Below are 22,134 nucleotides of genomic sequence, written 5' to 3'. Positions count from 1 at the left end.
TATATATATATATATATATATATATATATATATATATACATATATACACGAGTTTAATTATACTCATTTCTTATGTGATTTATGATATATATATATAATATATGTAGGGTGCACACTGTAGCATCTTTGGTACCAGAGTTTGAGCGAAACTAAACAAATCCTGCACGCTGCGGATCGTTCGTGTGTGTGGCTTACGATGCGCTCAATGAAATGTAGAACACATGATAATATCACTGTATCGTGCATGAGAATAAGAGTAGAAAGCAACATATTGATCGATTGTACGAGCATAAAATTGATTTTGTCTCTCTATGTTAAAGCGTTCATATGCGTAATGAAGTATATGTGTAAAATAAATTACTGCCTCCAAACATTCAAGTCTCTGATATTGTGCGCTTCCCGTGAAATTATACTGTCTCTGGTATACAATAATACTCCTCTGTGCTAGAAATATTATATTTCCACTACATGGTACACGGTATACAATGATCGGTGTAAAGATAAATGCAAATTGCGAGTAATTAAGAGACAAGAATGCAACTGTGCCAAGAGCAGTTTACACAAAACAATCGCTATTGGTTGATGCAACAACTACAAAATATAAACATGACTGCCATTTTAAATTCTGTTAATTATATAAAATCTCAATCGATGATAAAATTATACAAGGCTAGCAAAAGCCGGTTGCAGGATGATTGGATTACTAAAGATACAATAAATAAATGTAACTCGAGAGACGTACATCTTTTATTTCGTGTCATTTGCTCTCTATCTGCCGTGTAACCGATTTGTCCAATTGCAATTAATTATATTTCATACATTGGTCTTTTTAACTGCACTAATGCAATGGTACGATAAGTCGAAGTGAGAAAACATATATTTATCTCACTTCAACTTATTGCACCATAGTTCGTGTTAATTTTCAAAAACGCTTCTCATATTGTATATATATTTCGAATTCTGGGGAGCACTCTCTGAGTTGGTACAATTGCATCCGCGATAAGGCGCTTCCGTGCGCGGAAGCGCCGCTAAATGATGCAGGAGCGATGCTACCGCGCAGCCGGTTCGCGCAGAACGTTCATATCAAAGTCGAACGATGTATCGATACGCGTGCTATTCGATCGGAACGATAAGCGGGAATGTTCAGAGTGTTGCCCCAGGGCATTTCGGGATGCGAGAAAGTGCAAAAGCTGACTTTATGACTGACGTCGGGGCGTAAGGTCTAGCAGATTGAGCGACGGCGGCCTCGTTTTTTCCAACTGCACTCTTTAACTGCGCTTTCTACACCTTTCGCGAGCGCGACTAATTGGGATGGCCGTGACACTTGTCAAACACACAAATGACAACGCGACATTTCACAGCGACGCCAATCATCGCCTTCTGACGCTTTCGTGACACTCATTATCGTGAGTACATAATTATTAACACGATTACACGAGGCTCCCGAGCCCCATCGTCGAGGAAGAACACCACGGTGTCCGTGAGCAGCGTTTCATTTGTTTTCCCGACTTTCCTCGAGGACGCGGAAGAGCGACGCCCGATGCAGACGGTGGTCGCGAGCGGCGGCGCGCGGGAACTCTTTGAATTGTGAACGAGTTTTCTCGTGTACGCGCTGCGCGGGGCGGTCTCGAGGCGGCACGATGACTTTTGCCGTGGCGCATGCGATCCACGGCTCGGCCCGCGCTCTCGCGCTCGCTGCTCCGGCCGTCGTGCTGCACGTACGTACATACAACGTACGTATATACGTGCGTATACCTGTCATGGATTCCGAGGATCGACCGCGGCCGCGGGCACGCGTGATCGCGCGATTTCCTGCGTGAGAGCCACGCATTATCGCATCGCGACGCGAGGTGATCGCTCGGCGCCAGGGTGTTCCCCGACGAGGTAGCGCGAGGAACGTCGTTGTTGGACAAGATCGCCGCCCCCGCCGCCACTGTCTCGTCGTCGTCATCGTCGTTGCCGTCGTCGTCGATCATGAACATCGCGGTGTCGTCGCGCGGATCAAGGTGTTACTGCCGCCGTCGTCGCCGTCGCTGCCCTCGCCGCTGGTGAACGCGGACGCGTCGCCGAGACGCCGTTCCTGTCCGCCGCTCTGGCCGGGACGTCGACGTCGCGCGCGCACCGGGAAGCCTGTCGAAATGAGCAGCCACCACGACGACGGGCCTTCTGTTCTCGTCCGGAGCGAGGATCCCGTAAGTATCGCCCTTTCCCTGTGCCCGACGGCACGGCTGCCGTCGCGGCGCCGCGAGCCCGCCGCCCGCCGCGCCTTGTCGACGCTGCTGGCGGCCGTCGAGCGACGTCTCGTTTCGAGCGATCGAGAATACCCACTGCGCGCCTCGGGAGGTCATCTAGAGCGGTTTCGCGGTGAATACGGGAGAATAGAGAAATAAAAATAGAGTCCGCGTGAACGCGCGCGCGCGTGAAATAGAAGTGACGAGCGTTCCGTCGTCCTCGTTGCCGCCGTCGTCGTCGTCGTCGTCGTCGTCGTGCTTTCGTTCGGCCGCGTGGTGGTCTCTCGCTCCGAGCGCAAACAGTTTTATGGGTGCCGCTATTTTTAGCGCATACCGTGAACCCGCCGCCGATCGTAAGGGAAGAATCTCGCGTTTGGTTCGCGCGTACGGTCACACGTGCGCCCGGATCACCGTCGTCGTCGTCGTCGCCGTGCGCGGATTTGAAGCAGACGCGCGGGTAACGCGCGATGGACACGTTCCTCGTCGTCTCGGGGACTTTTGGCGGGAAGTTCGACGGACCGTCCAACGCGAGCTTCGCTCCGCAGCGCGGCAGATCCGCACGATCCTGAGCGGCCCGTGCGAACGTCCTCGGCTCGCTCGAGACGGTGTTCGCGTCCGACTAGGTATTGCGATTTGAAGTCCGTACTTGCTGTCGGATGAAGCTTCTATTGTTACGAGCCGTCGGTGTTTTTATTCACTGCTGATTGTTACGTCAGTAGATACTTGCTATCGCAGAGTATTGTACTGTTTTGTTATCATAAAATTTACATGTCATACAGTTTACACGAATGTTCACAGTCACTGTTGTTAGCTTTACGTATTATTCAGGCGCGGAATAGAAGCGAGAAGTGTCCGACGAGCGCTCTCCGTGAGCTTATCAAACGCATCCGCAATTAAAGTTCGCGCGAGCTCGCTTTAATCGCGCTCGCGATTGGGATCGCGCGAATCGAAGAGGCGGTGTGCAGTTGGCGGTCGCGTCGGTACACGGGGCACGATGGCCGGTATTACGCGAGTTTCACGTGATCGCGATGGGGTTTGGTGTTTCGCGAGCGAGCACGCCGGCCTCTCCGAAAGATAATTCCCGCTGGAAAAACCGGAGTCACGTACGAGTTCTGGAGGCGTCGCGTGTGTGCCCGATACCTTATCGCTGGCGTAATTTCGGTGAGTTTAATTATTGAGAGTGTAGATACGCGGCAGAACGTGCTTTGCGTCGCGTTGTCGCTCCTATAAGGGCGGATCTCTCTGTCGTGGAAATTAATAAAACCTGAAAGAGAGGGAGAGAGAGAAAGAGAGAGTGGCTTTCGGCCCGTCCGTTTGCGGGGGATAATTTTCCGCGGCAATGTTTGGCAATTTTCTTTCGAGATTATATACCTTATGTATCCCGGGGGACTGTGGGGGAAGAGACGCAATCTCTTTCTAACAGCTCTTTGCTTTGCGCCGAAAAATGATTATCGCCATATTTCGAAAGAGTCTCACCTCGTTCCGGTTCCGAATATACGTACGTCATTGTTATCGTGGCGGTGCGATTAATTTATTGAGTCTATCTCTTTGCCGCTCCGCTAATTTCTTATCTCGACGAGAAAAGAGAAAGAGAGAGAAGGAGGAGGGGAAGGAAGAACAGCTCGAGACAATTCAGAGATTAATTTCCTTAGTCTAGAATTGTCCTCGCCTCGCGTCACGCAAACGTCACAGGCGTTAACGCACGACATACACGATGTAATCGCCCGTAACGACATCCGCGTTGTAAATCCATCCCTTAAGGGCTCGGGGTGAGACCCTTCGTCACTTCTGCGCGGCGCGGTGGATAATATTTTCAGAACACAAGGTTAATCCCAGGTTTTACTGCCCTGACTTATTGAAGCGAGCGTTCTTCCCTCGCGTGAGAGTCTCCCGGGTCGATGTGGGGAGTGAAATGGAAGTGGTGAAAACGAGGAACGAATCGCGTCTATTGGTAGAAATTCACATCGGCGTTCGCGCGATCGGTTAATCATTAATTACGCGCGTCGCCCGCCGTTCGTGTTTGCGCGAAAGAGAGAAGCGAGTTTCGAAGCGTCGACGATAATATCGACGCGATATCAACGTGATATATCAATGTACACTGTTTACGTGTACATACCAGTAAGAGAGAGAGAGAGAGAGGGAGGGGGGAGCGGGCCTCGTTATCTGGACGAGCTCATTCGTAATCAGCTGTTATCAAGAGTGACAAGCCACGCGTTTCCTGCCGCCTGGGATTCTGACGGCCCGTTCGAAAACGATAGTAACTACCTGCATAACTAGGACCGTGCTTGAGAACATCAGTTTAGAGTGCATCGCAGTTCCGCTAACTGTTTGGAAACTGACATTCACTCTCGAATACGACTGACACGCTGAGACTGATGCGCGCTTATTGATTGCAGCACACGGAGTTACCGAGTTTTCGGCTGTCTCACAACAACACCGAAATATCTCCCTGACGAGCCTTTATAGACCGTGCAATTTCCAACAGGAAACATAACGTAATAATTTTTCTAAAAATAATGTGGCTGACCGCTTCCATAAAATAATTAAACAGTTGCCAATGTCAATCACACTAACACTAGAAATAAAAGTAATTGATATGTGCGCTATTAAAAAAATAGAGAGAGAGAGAGAGAGAGAGAGAGAGAGAGAAAAGACAACAACAATGAATAGGAAGAATTTTAAATACTGCGAGAAAAACGTCACGAAGTTATTAGAAATTACTAAACTGAACCAAAGGTTTGGTTCTCTGAAGTTTCAGAGGTTTCAAAGAACCAAATCTTTGGTTTAGAGAACTAAACCTTGGTTCTTATAACAAAAAATGTATGTGCCTATTTAGTTGATTCAACTAAATGGGTTTCTTAGTGTAGCATTGAATTCAATCTCGGAAAGTATTTCCGATCGGTTTGTTTTAAATAAAATTTCCTAAGAAGAGTGGTTCGGGCAAGAAAAACACTGATTCTAAAACGATATTATCCGAAATGCGCACTTCCAAGATAAGCAGACGGAATTTTTTAAGCAATCGGTAGGAAGAAATACTCGTTGTAGAGTCTCCGGTCGATCTTCTCGGCGCTCGATGTTGTTTCAGCTCGCTGCTCGCGCGCGTATTTTAATGCCGCGCCCGATAAACGTCAAATCGCGACGATTCCCGAAGCGCGCGCGGTCTCGTTTTTGGAAGACGACAGAACACATGGGGCGCGCGCGGAGAGATCGATCGATCTAAACGCGTGTACGTGGCCGTCTTCCAGTCGCAATTTTCTAGTTAACGACACGGGGCGACTCGCTACGCTGTGCGTGGTTTAGCAGTACTATCGTCGTTCTGCAGAATTCTACAGTCGCTGCAGAAAGTATTCCTGACGAGAGAACGCGCGCACGTGTCGCATTTAGTATTTTTCTGCTCCATTCTTCTCGCTCGTGTCGTATTATTGGCAGGCTACATTTTATTCGTTTATTAGATTCGATTCATTCGTTCGTTGCCTGTCACTCGCGCCACCGTCGATATATATGCGTTAAATTTTTTATAATTTATACGCGGGGGATCCTCTCCTGGACGGGGGAAAAGTTTTGTATTATTTCTGCGCGCTTTTGCAATCTGGGTTGAATTGATTCAACTACGAGAGGAGTCGTTCTCCTCTCTCAACGCGGTGCTTTTCTCGCGGTATTTAAGGTAGTCGTAACACAATATGAATTTCTAAGGATATTCGTTGAAATTTGTACTATATATAATAAAAATAATAGTCTTAAAACAATGATAGATGAATGATATATATCTATAAGCAAGAATATTTTAATATTCTTAGATTTTTAGTCTTGAATTGAGTGCAAATAACACTTGCATCAATATAAATTCGATCAAATCAAGACTAAAAATCTTCTACGAAAATTATAATATTCTTATTTACATGTGAGAATATATATTCTTGATTTAAGACTAATTTTCTTTTGTGTATAAATTTAAATATAATCTAATTATTGACGCAATTATAAATATACTGAGAGAAAAATATTTAATATTTGTAACTATAATCATCATTATGAAAGAATCGTAGCTAGGGAAATCAATTTTCTAATAAGTGTTATTGTAAGTAGTAGTAGTAGTGTTAGTGATAATAATCTTATATGCATGTTGTTACTATTATTTTTGTAGTTAACACTATAAAAAGGTTATAGTTGGCACTAAAAATAATTCTTTATAATTTCTCTCAGTGTTGATTGACTATTTGTAAATTAAAATATTTGCAACTAAAGATGACACAATTTATTACGTGCTCCTTGAGATTAATATCCTATTTATAATTTTTATTTTTAATTTCTTCCAAATCACATTTAGAATTTTAATACAAAAATTATTATATTATTAAAGACTAATATAGAGGCATTATACAAAAATTTCGGAATTTCTGACTATTTTATTTTGAAAATACAGCGGTGTAAAGTTCATAATTTATAATAATACTCGAAATACACGCACGCGCGCACGCACGCACGCACACACACACGCACGCACGCACGCACGCACGCACGCACGCACGCACGCGCACACACCCACACACACACAATACATATATATACATTTAAACACTTATACATCTCTTTCTGTTATCTGTGCATTTCTATTAAATCAACTGACGCATAAAAATAGCATTAAGAAAAATAAAAAATATTTTCGTATTTGCAATATTGTGTACATATGTCTATCTCAACTTTGTTCCAAACTAATTTATTATTTAGATAGTGAAGTAAATGTATCCAGGAACCTAATTTTGTTTGATAAATATTAAATTTATGAACGGCCCCTTTGGTGCGCGCCTTTGATGCGCTACGACACTCTGCGATACAACTATATTAAAAGTCGTCTTTTTGTTATTGTCTTTTTTTTAATAAGCACACACTTCAATTATCTCTAGTATTAATTTCACTTAGAAGGCAGATGGTTTACAAATTGTAAATCGTGAGATTATACACGACGTAAGCAACGCGTAGCACGGCGCAGGATTACATGTGACGAATATATTATAATCTACACAACGTGCATTAACAAGTGCATTTAATTTCGCGGCAGTCTCATGCGACGACGGAACGGCGAATATATGTATACGTCCGGAGGGAAAAATACCACGGCATTCGTAAGAATACCCTCTTCGACGCGCCCCGGCCGATTCTAGGGCCGGGCCTAGGCCGAGCACGTTTCACATTTAATGAATATAAAAAGGCCGCGTAAATATCACTTAGCGGTCGCGCACGAAAAACGTGCCCGGTCGCGTTATTGCGATGCTGCGAACGTTCCGTCGTGTTCGCGAGTCCGCCAGAGAAATTACAAAGAGGAAGAAAAGAGAGGAAAAAGAGAGTAAAACATATTCGAGAATATTATGCAAATTTAAATTTACACTTCCATCCCGAACGAAGTCGAGAACATGCGTAAGATATTCTCACTCTCTCTCTCTCTCTCTTTCTTTCACACACACACACACACACACACACACACATGCCGTTTGCGACAAAGATCAAACAGTCTTATCGACTGATTTTCCGCGGGAATTCTTTCGAGCGTATTTTTATCGCCGTCATCCTCGTTGTCTCGCGGCTGCGAATCTCTCCGCGTGCTCGCGATCGTTATGCAAACGAATGCGCAATCCGAGCCCTTGTCGTGTGTATCGCGGTCTGCATAGTCTTCTAAGGGGAGAGGGAGATGTTCGAAATTCCGGAGGTTGTTCGATCACGATCGAACTCGCGGTCTACTCTAGCCCGGCCTGCACTGGTCTGGTAAGCCGCGAATGCGGAAAAGGCGCAAAAGTTGCCGGCGGGCTCTTTCTTTCTCTCTCTCTCTCTCTCTCCCTCCGTGCCGCTATACAGCGAGATACAGCGGGGCATCTCCTCTGCGTGTGAATGCACCGACGACGCGATGGTTCTATTATTACTGCCGCACGTGCCGTCGTACCGGCAGATATCCGCTACGCGCTCGCACCCGTTCGCCTGCTCGCTCGCTCGCTCGCTCGATACCGGGCTGGCTCTCTCTCTCTCTCTTTCTCCATACATGAATGGCCGCGATATTTACTCGCCTTTAACATTCCCCCTGTATATTTAGTGCCTATTGAAGGCACGCCAAGCGCGAGTGACATTAATTCTTCCGAAAATATACACGACATGCATTTATCACAGATACGGTGACAAGTCGCGTCATCGCGTTGTCGCGTCATCGAGCGTGCACGCGTCGCCAGGACGAATCATGATGGGTCAGTTCGCAGGTACACGCGGCTATTTTCCAGACGGTCTGGCGTTTTGCGAGGAAACGCGCGTAAGGGATGGTTTTTTAACAGTCTGTGTGCTGGGCGTCGCGTGCGACTCGCGACGCGTCTTCGCCGAGGAACGATCCGGTGTTAATATTAAGACCGCCGGTTTCTTCCCTTCTTGTCGAGAGAACTTATCGCTGTCTCTTTCATTGGTGACGTTCGCGTTCTGTCTCGCAACTCGACAGCGACAAACACACACGTCTAGTTAATAAATGTAAGTTATGATATATAAAACACGAACCGCGCGCGCGCCCTTCGGAAGGGATGGACTCGAGGAGCTTCTTATTTTCTCTCGCGTGCTGTCTGGAGTGCTTTTTGCAAATCACCAAGAGAATTGTTACACAGGGGGAATTGGCAAGAGCGCGCAGGTCAAGCTTCTGTTTGCAGCGGGCCGGATCGACGTGACAATGGCGGCCAAGAAATGCATTTATGACAGTGCACGCCAACTTAAGTGGTTCCGCGGAGTCTGGGGAAATGAAAATCCTCCCTCGTCCCCACGTTGTTTTCCGCGCGGGAACGCGCGGGTGGTCACTTAAAACGAAAATATATCCCCGGAAATTCGCCGGGTGCGATTCCTCGACGACGGGGATAGCTCGAGAGATTATTTTTCATCTCGCGATAGATAGACGACGACGAGGACCTCGAATCGATCCGCGAAACATTCTCCCTCCGCGTCAGCGAAGATTAGCCGAATGAGATGCAAATCGCGGCTCGTATTACAGAATACGTGAAAGAACCGCTCGCGCATCTCTCCTGTCCGAGATCACTATCATAACGACGTTTGGAGCGGTTTCAAATGCTCGGATGCCGTTCGTTTCTTATTCTCCGCGGTCGATTCATCACCAGGCAGAAGCAGCCGCGACAAATAATACCGTAAGAACGCGCGTCGCGTCTGAGAGCATCCCTAAATAATTTATCGACTATCATCGCAACACGGAGCGTCCCGTCGATGCCAATTTTATCGTCGTACACACTGAGAAGAAAAAGCGGTTAGATCGACAAAACCGGCGGTTACATTCATTCAGAAAAATATTGTGTCCACTGAACAAATTACACACTGACGCAACAATATGTGTTGCGTTGATATACACGGAGAAAAATAATTTGCTGGCGCGGCAAATTTTATGTTGCCACAGCAAAATCTGCCAGTTACTACGTGGACAGCAAAACGATTTGTTAAGAGTATTAATTACCATTCGCTGGATTATTTTGCTGAATTTAGAAATTACTTTGCTATAAGGACAAATTAATAAATATAGGTAAAAGTTATTTTCTAACAGCAAATTAAGACGTTGAGTGCCGCACTGATTTCTATTGATTGTACATTGAAAAGAACTGCTACGTATCGGGGAATATTGGAGTGATTTATTTTATTTGGATTAAGTAAATATTACTTGAATGTAGTATACTGAAAGAAAAAAGTGCTTCATTCAAATAATATTTGCTTAATCCAAATAAAATAAATTACTTTAGTGCTCCTTAATAATATTTACTTGGACGTAACCATTTTTTTTAGTGTATAAACGTCTAACTGATGATTAAATCACTAAGCTGTAGTAAATAAATATAATTCAAGATATATACATTTATTATTTTGTTTTTTTGGCCCTTTATTGACCGTATAGCCTATTTTGCAGATGGAATTAATTATATTTTATACATAACTTAACAAAACGCGATAATATCGCAGTGCTGGTCATCGGTAATCTCCGCGGCATTTAATGTGTTAACTTGTTCAAATTCATTTAGCAAAATATTTTCTGCCATGGCAAAAAACTGTTTTTGCTTTAATTACGAGTAATTTGCTAATTTAATTGAGCCAACTAAATTTTATTGCTGCCGTAATAAATATGCAGTAGCAACGATGTTTTGCTACAAGCAAAATTATTTTTCTCCTCGTGCAGTTGCTGACCACATCGCGATCGTTAAATCAACAGATAACTCATTACAGCAACCATATAACTTGTTCTGTGGACTAAACGTTGTGCTTGAACAATTTTTTTTTGTTTAAGCAAAATTTTGTTGATTCTACCATTTCTTTTTCTCAATATATGTCGGACGGTTTTGATCGGTGTACATTTTCATGACGATAGTTTATCTTCGCTGGGCTTGCAGGGTAATTGGTATCTCGACACTGAGAAAAGATTACTTAAAAATTTATTTGTGGGATATAGAATTTATTTCACAGAAATAAAGTTTATTTCTGTAAAGTAAGATTTATTTGGATGATCCCATAAATAAATTTTTAAATACTTTTTTCTCAATTCATCGTCGAGTCGAACGTGCAAATTCGCAAGTTAGCCGCGTGACGTTTCTTCTTTTTTTCGAGTTAGCTGATCCCGAGCCGAATGACCGCTTCGGGAGGTTTTATCCCGCGAAGGCAAGGTTGATCAAACAACAGTGTCTCTCCGTAATCGGCTATCAGTTTCGCGGATTTCTCTCTCCGCCGATGTGTACCGTGGAGTGCCAGCGACGCGAGTACAAATGGTTCCAAACAAAACTCATCCAATTTTAAACCACGAGATCCTTTCAGGATCTCCTGCTGCTTTCCACCGGGGCGCGCGGGATCTCGAAAACAAATCCCTCCGTTCGAGCGCGCTGAGAAAACGAGAAAATCGCACCGGACTTTAGACCGAGGCGACCGGATCCTCGGAGCTCCGATACTGAACGGGGTCGACGTAAGATGTGTTTTGACCATCCCGCGCGGCAATCGATTTATTCGTCATACATTTAAAAATATTTTGGCCACTCGATATCTAAATTAAATGATATCACTCGCTACCTGGACAAAAAAGGAGAGAGAGAGAAAAGAATCCACATAAAAATTGAAAGATAATCCGAGTCGAAATTTTAAATTCTACATTAAGTTTCTATTTATAGTATCAAAGGGACACAATAAGTGCTTCTTTAATGTTACAAATGAGAGTCGAAGTCTCCAGAATATAAATTTTAATTCTACATTATGTTTTCAAATGTAGAAAACAGCAATAATTTCCCCATTTGTAGAATCAAAGGAGCACGATAGAAGTCTTCTAAGACTTAAAATGTAGAACTAAATTAGACTTAAAGTATGATTACAATTTTAATTTTAATTTCGATGCTATTCTGACACTCTTAAGGATAGTTTGCGACTACTTAAACAATCTATATCAATTAATAAAAACTTACTTTAACAATACTGATATTTTTTAACTTTTTTCTTGAATCTTTACTTTTACAGATTGAATTTTAGTGTTACCTTCAATAACCTATTTTGACGCTAAAACAGCGGAAACGAAAATGTAAGATATCATCAGGATCAAAATAGGAGTTATATTATATTATTAGAATTGAAATTTAATCTATTTTGTTATCTTAACTTCTACTGTGTTATAGAATTGTTTAACATAGGAACAAAATTTCGACTCGGGTTCGCAGAGATGCATCGAGGCGGAACAGCCGTCTAATTCCGTCGGGAAATTTCTCCCTTTCTCGCACGTGATCCTTTAGAGAGAATGAAAACTCGTCTCTCGAGAAAATCAGCGACCGCCAGATTGTTAAGTCCATTCGGCAAGATCGACCGGCTTTCCGCCACACACGAGCCAGCGGCCAAGTCGTTCCCCAGGTACGGCGTGGAAAAAGCAGAACGCGTTAACGTATCGGCTGTTCAACGGGCCATCGTCTAAAAGCGGCCGGCTCTTGGACCCGGTCGCCTTATCTTTAAACCGCTCGTGCACCTTTCCCCGTTATTTTGTCGCGATGTAGTACTAACCGCGCGCTTGGAGGCGGCGGCCGCTCGGAGAAGAGAAACCGACAGTCGTGACCGTTCGTAGAGCCGTCGGCAGAAATAATCCCATCGATTCCGCTCGCCGGAAGAAGCCACGCGCTCTCTAAGACTCTAAGACTCACCGCGCGCGCGGCTAAGCGGGTGTGCAGATCCGCTCCAGGGTCAACAGTGTCGACGGTGACGGCGGGGTCACGGCAAGCAGTGAGAAGGAGAGGAAGGGAAGAGGTAGGGTAGGATCATCCCCTCGAAAATGACAGCTTTAATATCACTCGGTGTTTGTGTGTGTGTATGTGTGTGTATGTGTGTGCGTACAGGAGGAGCAAGTGACAGCGATCGGGTGGGAGTTTTAAGAGCCGGAGGTTGTGCTGGAGAACGCGATTAACGTCGTCGTCGTCGTCGAGGAGACGAAGAGAGAGAAGACACGCTCCGCTCTCTCTCCGCTCGCCAATCTCGGCCGCATCCGGCGAAGCCAGACGACGAGGAAGAGGTAACCGAAAACGGACGGAAGCGAGAATGAGGCAAGTGGTCGTGCTGGAGCCGGCGGGCAGCGTGCTGGTGATCAGGCAGACTTCGTTGGCCGGCGGGAACGCCAATTCCGGCAATCCCGGCGGCAACCCCAACGACAACCACGCCTTGGCCAATCATCACGCCGCCGTGTCCACGATCGCCTCGAGCGACCACAATCAGAACAGGATCGTCGTGGTGCGCTCGTCCTCGTCCACCTGCATGACCAGCTCGGTGAGAATCCCGGCCAGACCTTTTGAACGCGCTAACGCGAACGCCCGTGCGAACGTGCGCACGAATCGAGTCCTCGCGGCGCGCGGATTGTTTTAGATTGTTCAACGCGGCCACCGCGCTCGCCTTTGTTCGCGTTTACTCTACGGCTCCGTTATGATGTAGGCTCTGATTATGTGTTCCAACTAAGCCGGGAACCGGGCGAACTCCGAGCGTGCTATTGTTAGCGTTCAACTTCCGCGGGAGCTCGTGTTCTCTCAGGAAAAGTAAATCGTTGAGCGCGTCTAGTAGCTTGCGGGATCAATCCGGGCGCAGTCCGACTAGCTGTGTCGAGCTGTGCACGAGCGAGCATGCGATTTCGATCGTTCTACTAAAAATATGATCTCGTGATCGATTATCGACCGTTAGTAACAACCTACTGAGGGAAAAGGAGAGAGAGATACCGCTTGTTCCTCGTCAGGAGGTACTACCTCCTGCGGAAAGCGCGACCGGCCTTATTTCGAGTATATACACGTGGACGCGTCCGACGCGAGACTGCAAATCGGTTAATTGATTTTCTCGAGACGCGGATCGCTAAATTGCTCGTCGACGTCGATTTAGCCGGCCGCTTATAAACGCAGAGAGTCATATTAAGAAAGTTTTACTAAAAACGTGTCGGCGGTAAAAGGTCAAATGATCGTTGAATATGGGATCGGAGGTGTGAAAGAAAGTACGAGAGATAGATAGAAGGTTAGAGAGAAAGAAAGAGAAAAAGAGAGAGAGAGAGAGAAGAAGAATGTTCGCTCGTTTTCTCTCTTGTTTGCTTTCTCTCTCTCTCTCTCTTTCTCTCTCTCTCTCTCGTCTCGACATAGGACAGATGTCTTCGGGGAATATCCCCGTTAGTCGCGCAACCGAGTACTTACAGAATAAAAGCTTGCCTTTCTGGCTTCAGCGCGGAAAGAGAAAAAAGCATCGCGCGGCTATATAGCTTCACAATACGAAACGAGACAACTTCAATTATAGCTGGGAATGGGTGGCAGGTGGTACCATGAGCCTCGCCTGTTCCAATGTAAAGGGTTAAAGAGGATAGATCGCTTCTCGTCGCAAAGGACGACCTCCGTCGCGGCTCAGTGTCGCGATCTGACGCAACGTTCGTGTTTATTTGCATGTTTTTTTCTTTACGCTCTGCTGCCGCGTTTTACGTCCGAAAGAATCGGAACGGAATGGACCAATTTTCCGGGATTTTCTTTTTCTCACGAACACGGGCCCGTTCAGAAACACGACATAAAAGCGCGTTGCGGCACGTTGTTTAAAGCCTCTCTCGATCGAGATGTCGTTCAATCGAGAGATATTTAATTTTGTCCTTTTTTTTCTATTTTTTCACGTCGAGAGCCCTTTCGATTTCCACCAGCCGCTCTCGATCGTTATAAATTCGCTCGCCGGATAAAGCGACCATAGTGTGGTTATCTTCATTTGTCTCTCGCGTAACATCTCCGCTTTACGAGCGACGAAATAATTAGGATTAACCACCTACCGGTGAGATCCCGCGGCTCACGATCGCTTTGTGCGCCGTTTATAGGCCGACAATCACGCGTCGAACAACGGTAACGGCAACATCAATGTTAACGCGAACATCAACGGGAACCCCGGCGGCATCAGCTGCAGCAGCAGCAAGCTCTCGTCGAAGGTCGGGGTTGGCGGCGGTGTTTGCAAGCTGAACGAGAGAAACGATCACCTACGGAACGAGCACAAGAACCAGGACGGGGTCGCTAGCAACGAAACGAACCACGCCGCTGGATGCCGTCCAAGGACGAGCAAGGAAGTCGCTCACGAGAACGTCGTCGTCGTCACCGACAGGAAGCTCGATGGCGCGGATCCCATCTCCGGTGAGTACTACTACTTCCGCCATCATTTACTCCGCGCCTTTGACAGGCCGAGCGATCGCTAAGTCGTAAATTATTTACGCGTACATCTGCTCGGGAAGGGTTGAAGTGTGTGCGCGTCCTCTGTCACCGTCATCCTGATAACAAATGTCGATGCTAGATTAATTTGTTGGCAGAACAGATGTCGGTCTCGCCGTCTTGTAACTTGGCAAGAGACTTTCGTGAAATATATGTACATATATATATACATATGTATACGTATATGCATGTACGTATATATACATGTAACTGCTCTCCACTTAATGCAACCGATATCAATTACTTCCGATAGAAAAAGCACGAGGGAGGCTACGAGAGAAACGTCAGAAAGTTCCTCGCGATTTCAGGCAAGACAGAAATGCAATGCAATTTCGCGTAAACGGAGGAGGTATGAGCCTTATTGCATATCAGCGTCAACATTGTCGTGGCGGAGTTGTTGCGATTGTTGTGTCGTTACGAAAAGTTTTCAGGCTCGCCTGTCTGGGGCAGCTTTAAGTAGTTCTCTCGAAAATTATGGCTCTCTCGCACGAGAGAAGGAGAGTTAACGGGGAAGAATTAGTCCCGCGCGTTCGGACTTGAAAATCGCAATGAAGTTTAAAACAAACGCCAGCGTTTTAAAGCGAAAACCGTTACATTACCGCACCGGGAGTAGCACCGGAACGGAGAGAAGGAGAGAAAGAGGGAGAAAGAGAGAGAGAGAGAGAGAGAGAAAGAGAGGGAGGGAACTGACCAAAGTTTCCACTCATCACGGTGGAAACGGAAACTGCAAACTGCACTCGAGTTTCACGGAATGACTTCGGGGCCCGTAAACCACGCGATTAGCAGCGCGCGGCTGTATGAGGCACGATAAACTATCGGTCCTGCAACTTTTACAGTTTGTAGCTTCCCGTGCAAATTGGCTAAGAAGCGCTGGCTGTTCCTTGCTGCCATTAACGCCCGGATAATTGAGCGAGATAAGAATGAGAACGGCTTTACGAAGAAATCTGTATGGAATCGCACACCCGACTGAAGGAATTTGAGCGGGACGCGAAGCGGTCCGAGAATCGGAAATTCTATAAATGTGTGCTATGTAAACGGGGTGTCATAATGGATTATCGAATATGTATTCTGAGTCTTCTTTAAACCCCCGAGAGATATCCTGTTCTATTTGCGGTTCCCTTTTCATCGCTAACTCTCGATATCGCCGATATCTCCTCGGATCTCCCGACATTTCCGGCTCTTCAAATTTCCAAATCGGCAAATATTTCCTCAATCCTCCCGCGAGCTTTTTCAGGGATCTCAAATTCTCGGTTCTTTCATCGAACGTATCATCGGAGCTTCGAATGTCGGACATTCCGGACAGGCGGGGTTTGATTGATGTCTCGAGTGAATTTATACGTGTACACAATTAACGTGTTGCGATGCAACATTGTTTTCCCCTGTTATCATCGTTCTTCCCCGCGTAACCGAATAGCCTCATTTTTTTTTTCCACCGCGCCAAATTGTTTCGTGCAGTCGCAAATGAATTTAGCTGTCGTTGCATATCGGGAAACGACGGTCCGCGTATTGTACAACTGCCGCACGTTGATCCCGGGTAATACGCGATGTCGATATGATATTTTTTGCACGACACTCCCGCCGCGCACCGAAAACCTTGCTATAAAAACAAAATGTAGTAACCGATGCAGAAAGCAAATATCCACAATTCACCGGTGGAATTACTCCTTTTCCCTCTAGAGAGAAAGAGAGAGCGAGTTGGAGGGAGGGAGGGATAGATAGAGAGAGACTGCGAAAACAGGATCGATCGATATGCGCCGCGAGATACCCGCTCTATGAGGAAGGGGATCTCGAAGCTTTTCATTCCCCGAATCGCCCCACTTAACGTCCAGCTCATTTTTCGAGCACCGCTGCCGTCTTCCCCAAAGCGGAAATTAGCGATGCGCGTTAGCGAAGCGAGCGAACGCGGCGAATGACAATGGCATGGCCCGAATTCTTGTGAGATTAATCGGAACGCGTGCATCCCAGCGCTGCCATCCAGTCATTTTTGTCATTTTTTCTCGACGAGTCACTAAAAAACGAGTCACTATAGTCACCTTTTTTACTGAGCATTAAATTTATAAAATATAGACGTTTATATAATTTTTTGTCGTCTCTCTAAATAAAACTGCTCCGAAAGCGTTCATGCCTTTGATCTTTTCTTATTAACGAAATTTCAAACTGTACTATGAAAAGAACTCGTTATATGTTAAGTTATCTAAAGATAAACTTGGGAAGTTAAGAGTAAGGGTCAGTTTTTCTTTTTATGGTTAATTTGTGGTTCAGACTGATGGTAATGTAAAAATCGTGTTTTTCTATTCATGGTTAATCATTAAACCGATGGTTTTGTAGTGTTAACTTTTAAAATTGAACGATTAACCTTGAATAGAAAAACACGGCTACGTTTTTACGTTATCACTAGATCCAATCTAAATCATCAAGTTAACCAGAAAGTGGAAAACCGGGCTTAAGTGTTATTTTTTGCTGAAATAGCCTTAATTACTTTCAGGATTTGACAAAAATATCACTTTTGATCACTATTTCGATGCCTGAAAGGTCACTCTTTGTAACTATTTTTGCCAAGAAGCAGTCACTATTTCACTTTTTTATTCTGGTGACTGAATGGCAGCGCTGGTATCCTCCTCCGTTCGCAAGTTTTTCCTCGTCTTTCGGAGCGAAACTCCGCGAAGAAAGATACGCTAATACCTGCTCCAATGTTTTTTTTATCACTTTATCGTTAATTCTACGGAGTGTAACTTTTGTTTGGACGTTACACGCCGCAACGGAAGTTCTTTCGCTCTCAATTTTTCCACGGTGCGCTCCCCCCCCCCTCCCCTTCCAAAAGCTGACGGGTGAAATCGCGCAAACTTTTCGACGCGAAACGTCCCAATCCCGCTCTCGTGATTTTTAGCCGCCGTCGGTTTTTCACGGATACGCGGAATTTCCCCGCGTACGATTTCCCCCGTTGCCGACGCGTTCACCTCATCGTGAAGACCTCGCTTAACTTTATAGCCTCTTCCTTCCTCTTATGTACACCGCCGTTTTATTCTGTCGTGAAAAGAGGTTTCGGCTCATTTCCAGAATTGACTGTATGCAACGCGAGCAGAGATACACATGCAGTCCGATTCGCACGGCACACGCATAACCGCCGGCAGGCAGGCTGCAGCAGACACGGTCGGCTCCTATTCTTCGGCAACATTTTCCATAAAAGGCACTCATGCATGAATCCGATTTCGAATATAAATAGAAGAAGCGGGTTACCGGGCGGAAAGGGAGGGAAGAGCCACGTCAGAGGGTGGAGGAGCGTAAGTAGTAAGCGGAAAGTAGTTACCCTTTGACGTGCGGAAAGTACAAGACGCGGAGATGCTAGCTAACACTAAAACGTCGCACAAATTCTGAGATGACAGTTTTTACGAGCGCCAAGTTCTAACGACGTGACGAAACTCGATGACAATCCGTGGCGGGCAGTTGTGGCCGTCGCGCGGGAAAAGGGGGAGACGGCGGAAAACCGTTGTTTGAAAATGTTTGCATCGTGATCTTACGTGCGACGCGATTAATGCAAAATTTAATTGAGATTTTAATTGGAAAGGGTGAATGTCTCGATTCGCCGGGGGATGCGCGTGTGACGTTGGGAGAGAGTCCGCCCGATTGAAATTTGCTGGCTACCTTAGGCGGAAAATTTTCCAAAAGGAGAAAAGGAAATGTGACGCAGACGCGGATTGGCAGGTTGAAAATGAATGTGTAAGTTATCACGATGGTTACAAGTGTAATTGCAGCTATTCACACGAACGTTTCAGTGAACGTTTCACTGGTTCGGAAAATGAATATGTAAAGTGGCGAATTATTTTTTTCCCCTCGATGTTCCTGATACGCGCTCGTCGAAGTTTTATGAATGTGTGCGGCGCGCGCGGCCGTTTTCTGTATCGTGACCAGCTTTTGTGACGCACAAGACCTTCTCTAACGTGCCTCTTATTTATTGCCGACCTTGTTATTTATTGTTAGTGCCATATAGGCCGGGGAAAGTTCCTCTTAGAATCTACGGTTTTCCGATCGCGCGCAGGCCTTAACCCTTCACGGTTCACGTCTCGCGTCTTCTGGAGCAGCGTTAATTCGCTAGCTGATGAATTACATCGAAATTCTTGCGAACGCGACGATAATAAGAGATGGTGGGAAGAAAATATTTTATTTTTAATAGACAAGTAGACCAGGATAGAACGGGATTGGCTGAGATACCGCGCTTACAAAATAGCCCCGCGCTTGCTGTCGCAAAAATCGCTACGTATTTTGTACGTTGTACCAACGTTATACCTACTAAAAGACTTTCAAAGCTTAAGAAATCCCGAAATTTTTCGATATAAAAGTTGCACGTAATCTTGTAAAATTACAAAATTTATAATATTAAATGAAAAGGAGCAAAATGAGTTCATATAGTTTCTTCTTATACGGGTAAAATAAACTGTACATATAATACAGTTGAAATTTAATTAACCTAGTTTTTAACTGTGGGAGTGAACAGGAATAAAAAAATAAGCTAAATTAACTAAATTCTAGTTGTATTATATGAACAACTACTTTTTACCTGTGGAAGCTAGTTTTTATTTGCAGGAACTTTTTTCTATGTAACAAATATTTCATATATTCTTTTATCCTCATGCGTTAACGCACGTTTCCCTCGCGATATCGGTTATTTTTAGCATTACAAGTAGACCAGAAACTGGAAGGAACGTAAATGAGATTATTTCCCAGTTATCTTCTATATCCAGTTTCCCATATTTAGTCTCTCAGAGTAATCTTCTATACTTAGTCTCGCATTTCGCAGTTTTATGAGACGAAATTCGCGTTTTACCTCGCTGTGTGAGTACGTTCAATCGTTGATTTCCGTTCCTCGTCATCTCGGAGGACAGAAGATACAACGGTAAAATCAACGGGAAGGAACGTAGCGCGCACGGTGCGAGAGCGCGTATAGCCTGCTTCGCTGCTGCCGTACCTCCCTTGAATTCTCTCCGTGGCCGAGAGAGGGTGGCCTTCCTTATCGACGCGAAATTCAGCCCCGGAATTTCTCGCGCCGTTCCGGGAGAGACATCGTAACGCTCCATTCGCGCTTCCGAAGTGCACCCCGGCGGGATGGTACTCCCGGCGACGGGGTAATTCGTAGTTCCGGTAATATCCGCCAGAGCGGCGATCGTGCGGCCTCCACCGCGTCCCCGCACCCTCGTCGTCGTCGTCGTCATCCTTCCTTCTTCCTCGCGGCATGCAACCCCTTTTATCCACGCGATCCGGGTCGTATCCACCGGCACTGGCATCCTGGCCTATCCCGTTCTGACTTATCCGATTGCCTATCCGGTGGCTAGACTAGGTATCGACCTCCTTCTGCACCTCGGCGCCCCGCGAGAAGAGAGCGGGCCCTTCTCACAGGGAGCGCTCCCTTTAACTTCCCCCTCCTTCTCACCCTTTATCGTCCGATAAAGCCCGGTGCTCACTTCCCGCTCCGGTTTCACTCCTGGCACTCCCGTAGGAGTCTCTAATTCGCCGTCTCGCATTCGAGGATAAGGCCCGAGACGACGACGTCGTCTCAGCTAGCGAAACGCGAATCCTCTTGCAGACTGGCAAGCGAAGAGTGCACCGAATTCACTTGGCGAATCCGGGCTCGAGTTCCTTCGGACCTGGCAATCTTATTGATTGTCTTAGCTCTCTCCTGCCGTGACGCTTTCTCTCTTTCTCTTCCTCTGCCTTCCTCCCTCTCTCACTCTCTTTCTCCAACCTCGTCTTTCTCTTTCCCGCTGCTTTCCATCCCCGTACCGCCTACACCTCCTGTCGCTCGTTCAACCCCTCCTACGGTTCTCTCTCGTAAACCTTCTCTATCTGTCTCCTTCTTTCTCTTGCTTCTTCCCACTCTCCTTCTCTATCTCTCTCTCTCTCTCTCTCTCTCTCTTTCTGCTAACATCACAGCCGCTACCACATTGAGCTATCGCCGACGACTAACGATCAGCGACTTACGTGTCCGGCCAGCTTTGGTCCCTCCACGCGAAAAACGCCGGGGTGAGGAACTACCTACGTGACTACGCGCGGAGGGGTAACGCAAGGGATGTAAAGGAGGGGGATAAAAGAGGAGACGAAGATAGATAGATAGAGAGAGGGTGCGAGAGGGAAGTTGTACACGAGCCGCCGACATTCTATTTAAAACTGCGCGGGGGGTAGCGCGGTAGCTAGCTAGCAAGCCAGCTATCTTACTAGCCAGCCACCTAGCTAGCCGGCTGACTGGTAATTTACGAGCTTTTACCAAAAAGTTGGACACCTCGGGGGATGGCTCCGCACTTTGACACGTGACCCACTTTTATTGAGTTACGTAATTGATCGCCACGCGCCTGCCCGGTGTGTTAGCGCTGCGACCTCCCTTTTCCCTGCCTTCCGCCCTTCGCTTATAATCCCTGGCCCTTCCTCTTCCTTTTCTTGCGCGGCCCTTCCTCGACCCTCCGGCTGTCCGACGCCCGACTTGTCGCTCAAAAAAGCGCACAAAAATGCACCGGATGGCTGGCTCGCCGTGGGTTGCTGAAAAGCAAGCCCCGTCCGGCTACACGTGTACCGCGCCCACATTCGTATAATATTTGCTCGTCGCTTCGGACGATGATAAAGCGAAGGATGGTCCGACTGCGATAATGGTTAGATTAAACCCTGTCCGCGCGCGTGTACGAGCTATTGTCGAAATCTGCCAATCCGGTCGGGCACGATAGCGCAAACGCCGTCTCTATTAACTGTTCTCGTGGTCCATTAACAGCCGCTATCGATAACCGAAAGGAGAGGGCGACGCTAGAGAGCCCGGGACGGCGCATTGTTCGCGGCTAAGCCGCTGCGCCGTTTCCCGAATTTAGCGACATGCGATCGGAGACCCAGTTACTCGTTTCCGCGCGCTCCTATTTCGCGGGATTGCACGGCGATTAGACTCGTATGTATGCGTGACTCTGTGTGTATGTGTGTGTGGGTATGTGTCTTCTTTCCTTCGCGCTATATTCCTTTCACTCTGAGGGAGAGGAAGGGAGCGGGAGGGGGAGGGAGGGGAATCTCCAACTCGAGGTTCGTGTTGAACGCGATGGCCACGTCATGAAAATAATCAAGAGCGCGAATAAATTAGCGACAATAGGACATGTCATTAATTGTTATGCGTAATTCTATGTACTCCGTTTCCCTTCGCTTCCGCGCGG

General features: G+C 46.4%; 1 protein-coding gene across 3 annotated transcripts in view; it reads left to right on the top strand.

Annotated features, from left to right (window-relative positions):
• The first annotated feature begins 3,270 nt into the window (after positions 1–3,270).
• The window catches only part of LOC106746198 (calmodulin-binding transcription activator 2), a 63,695-nt gene continuing 44,831 nt past the window's right edge, over positions 3,271–22,134 (top strand). For 2 of the 3 annotated variants that reach the window (XM_014622499.1, XM_014622498.1), the window contains exons 1-3: positions 12,189–12,509; positions 12,599–13,022; positions 14,578–14,884. In XM_014622499.1, coding sequence (XP_014477985.1) covers positions 12,798–13,022; positions 14,578–14,884 — 532 coding nt within the window. In that variant the 5' untranslated portion in view covers positions 12,189–12,509; positions 12,599–12,797. Of the gene's footprint in view, positions 3,393–12,188; positions 12,510–12,598; positions 13,023–14,577; positions 14,885–22,134 lie in introns of those variants that run through there. The other variant, XM_014622497.1, reaches the window with a different exon arrangement.

This window comes from Dinoponera quadriceps, unplaced genomic scaffold (genome assembly GCF_001313825.1).
Source record: "Dinoponera quadriceps isolate SergipeBrazil2010 unplaced genomic scaffold, ASM131382v1 scaffold566, whole genome shotgun sequence".
NCBI lineage: Eukaryota > Metazoa > Arthropoda > Insecta > Hymenoptera > Formicidae > Dinoponera > Dinoponera quadriceps.
Note: the sequence above shows the minus strand (reverse complement) of the source record. Positions and strands in the feature narration are given on the sequence as shown.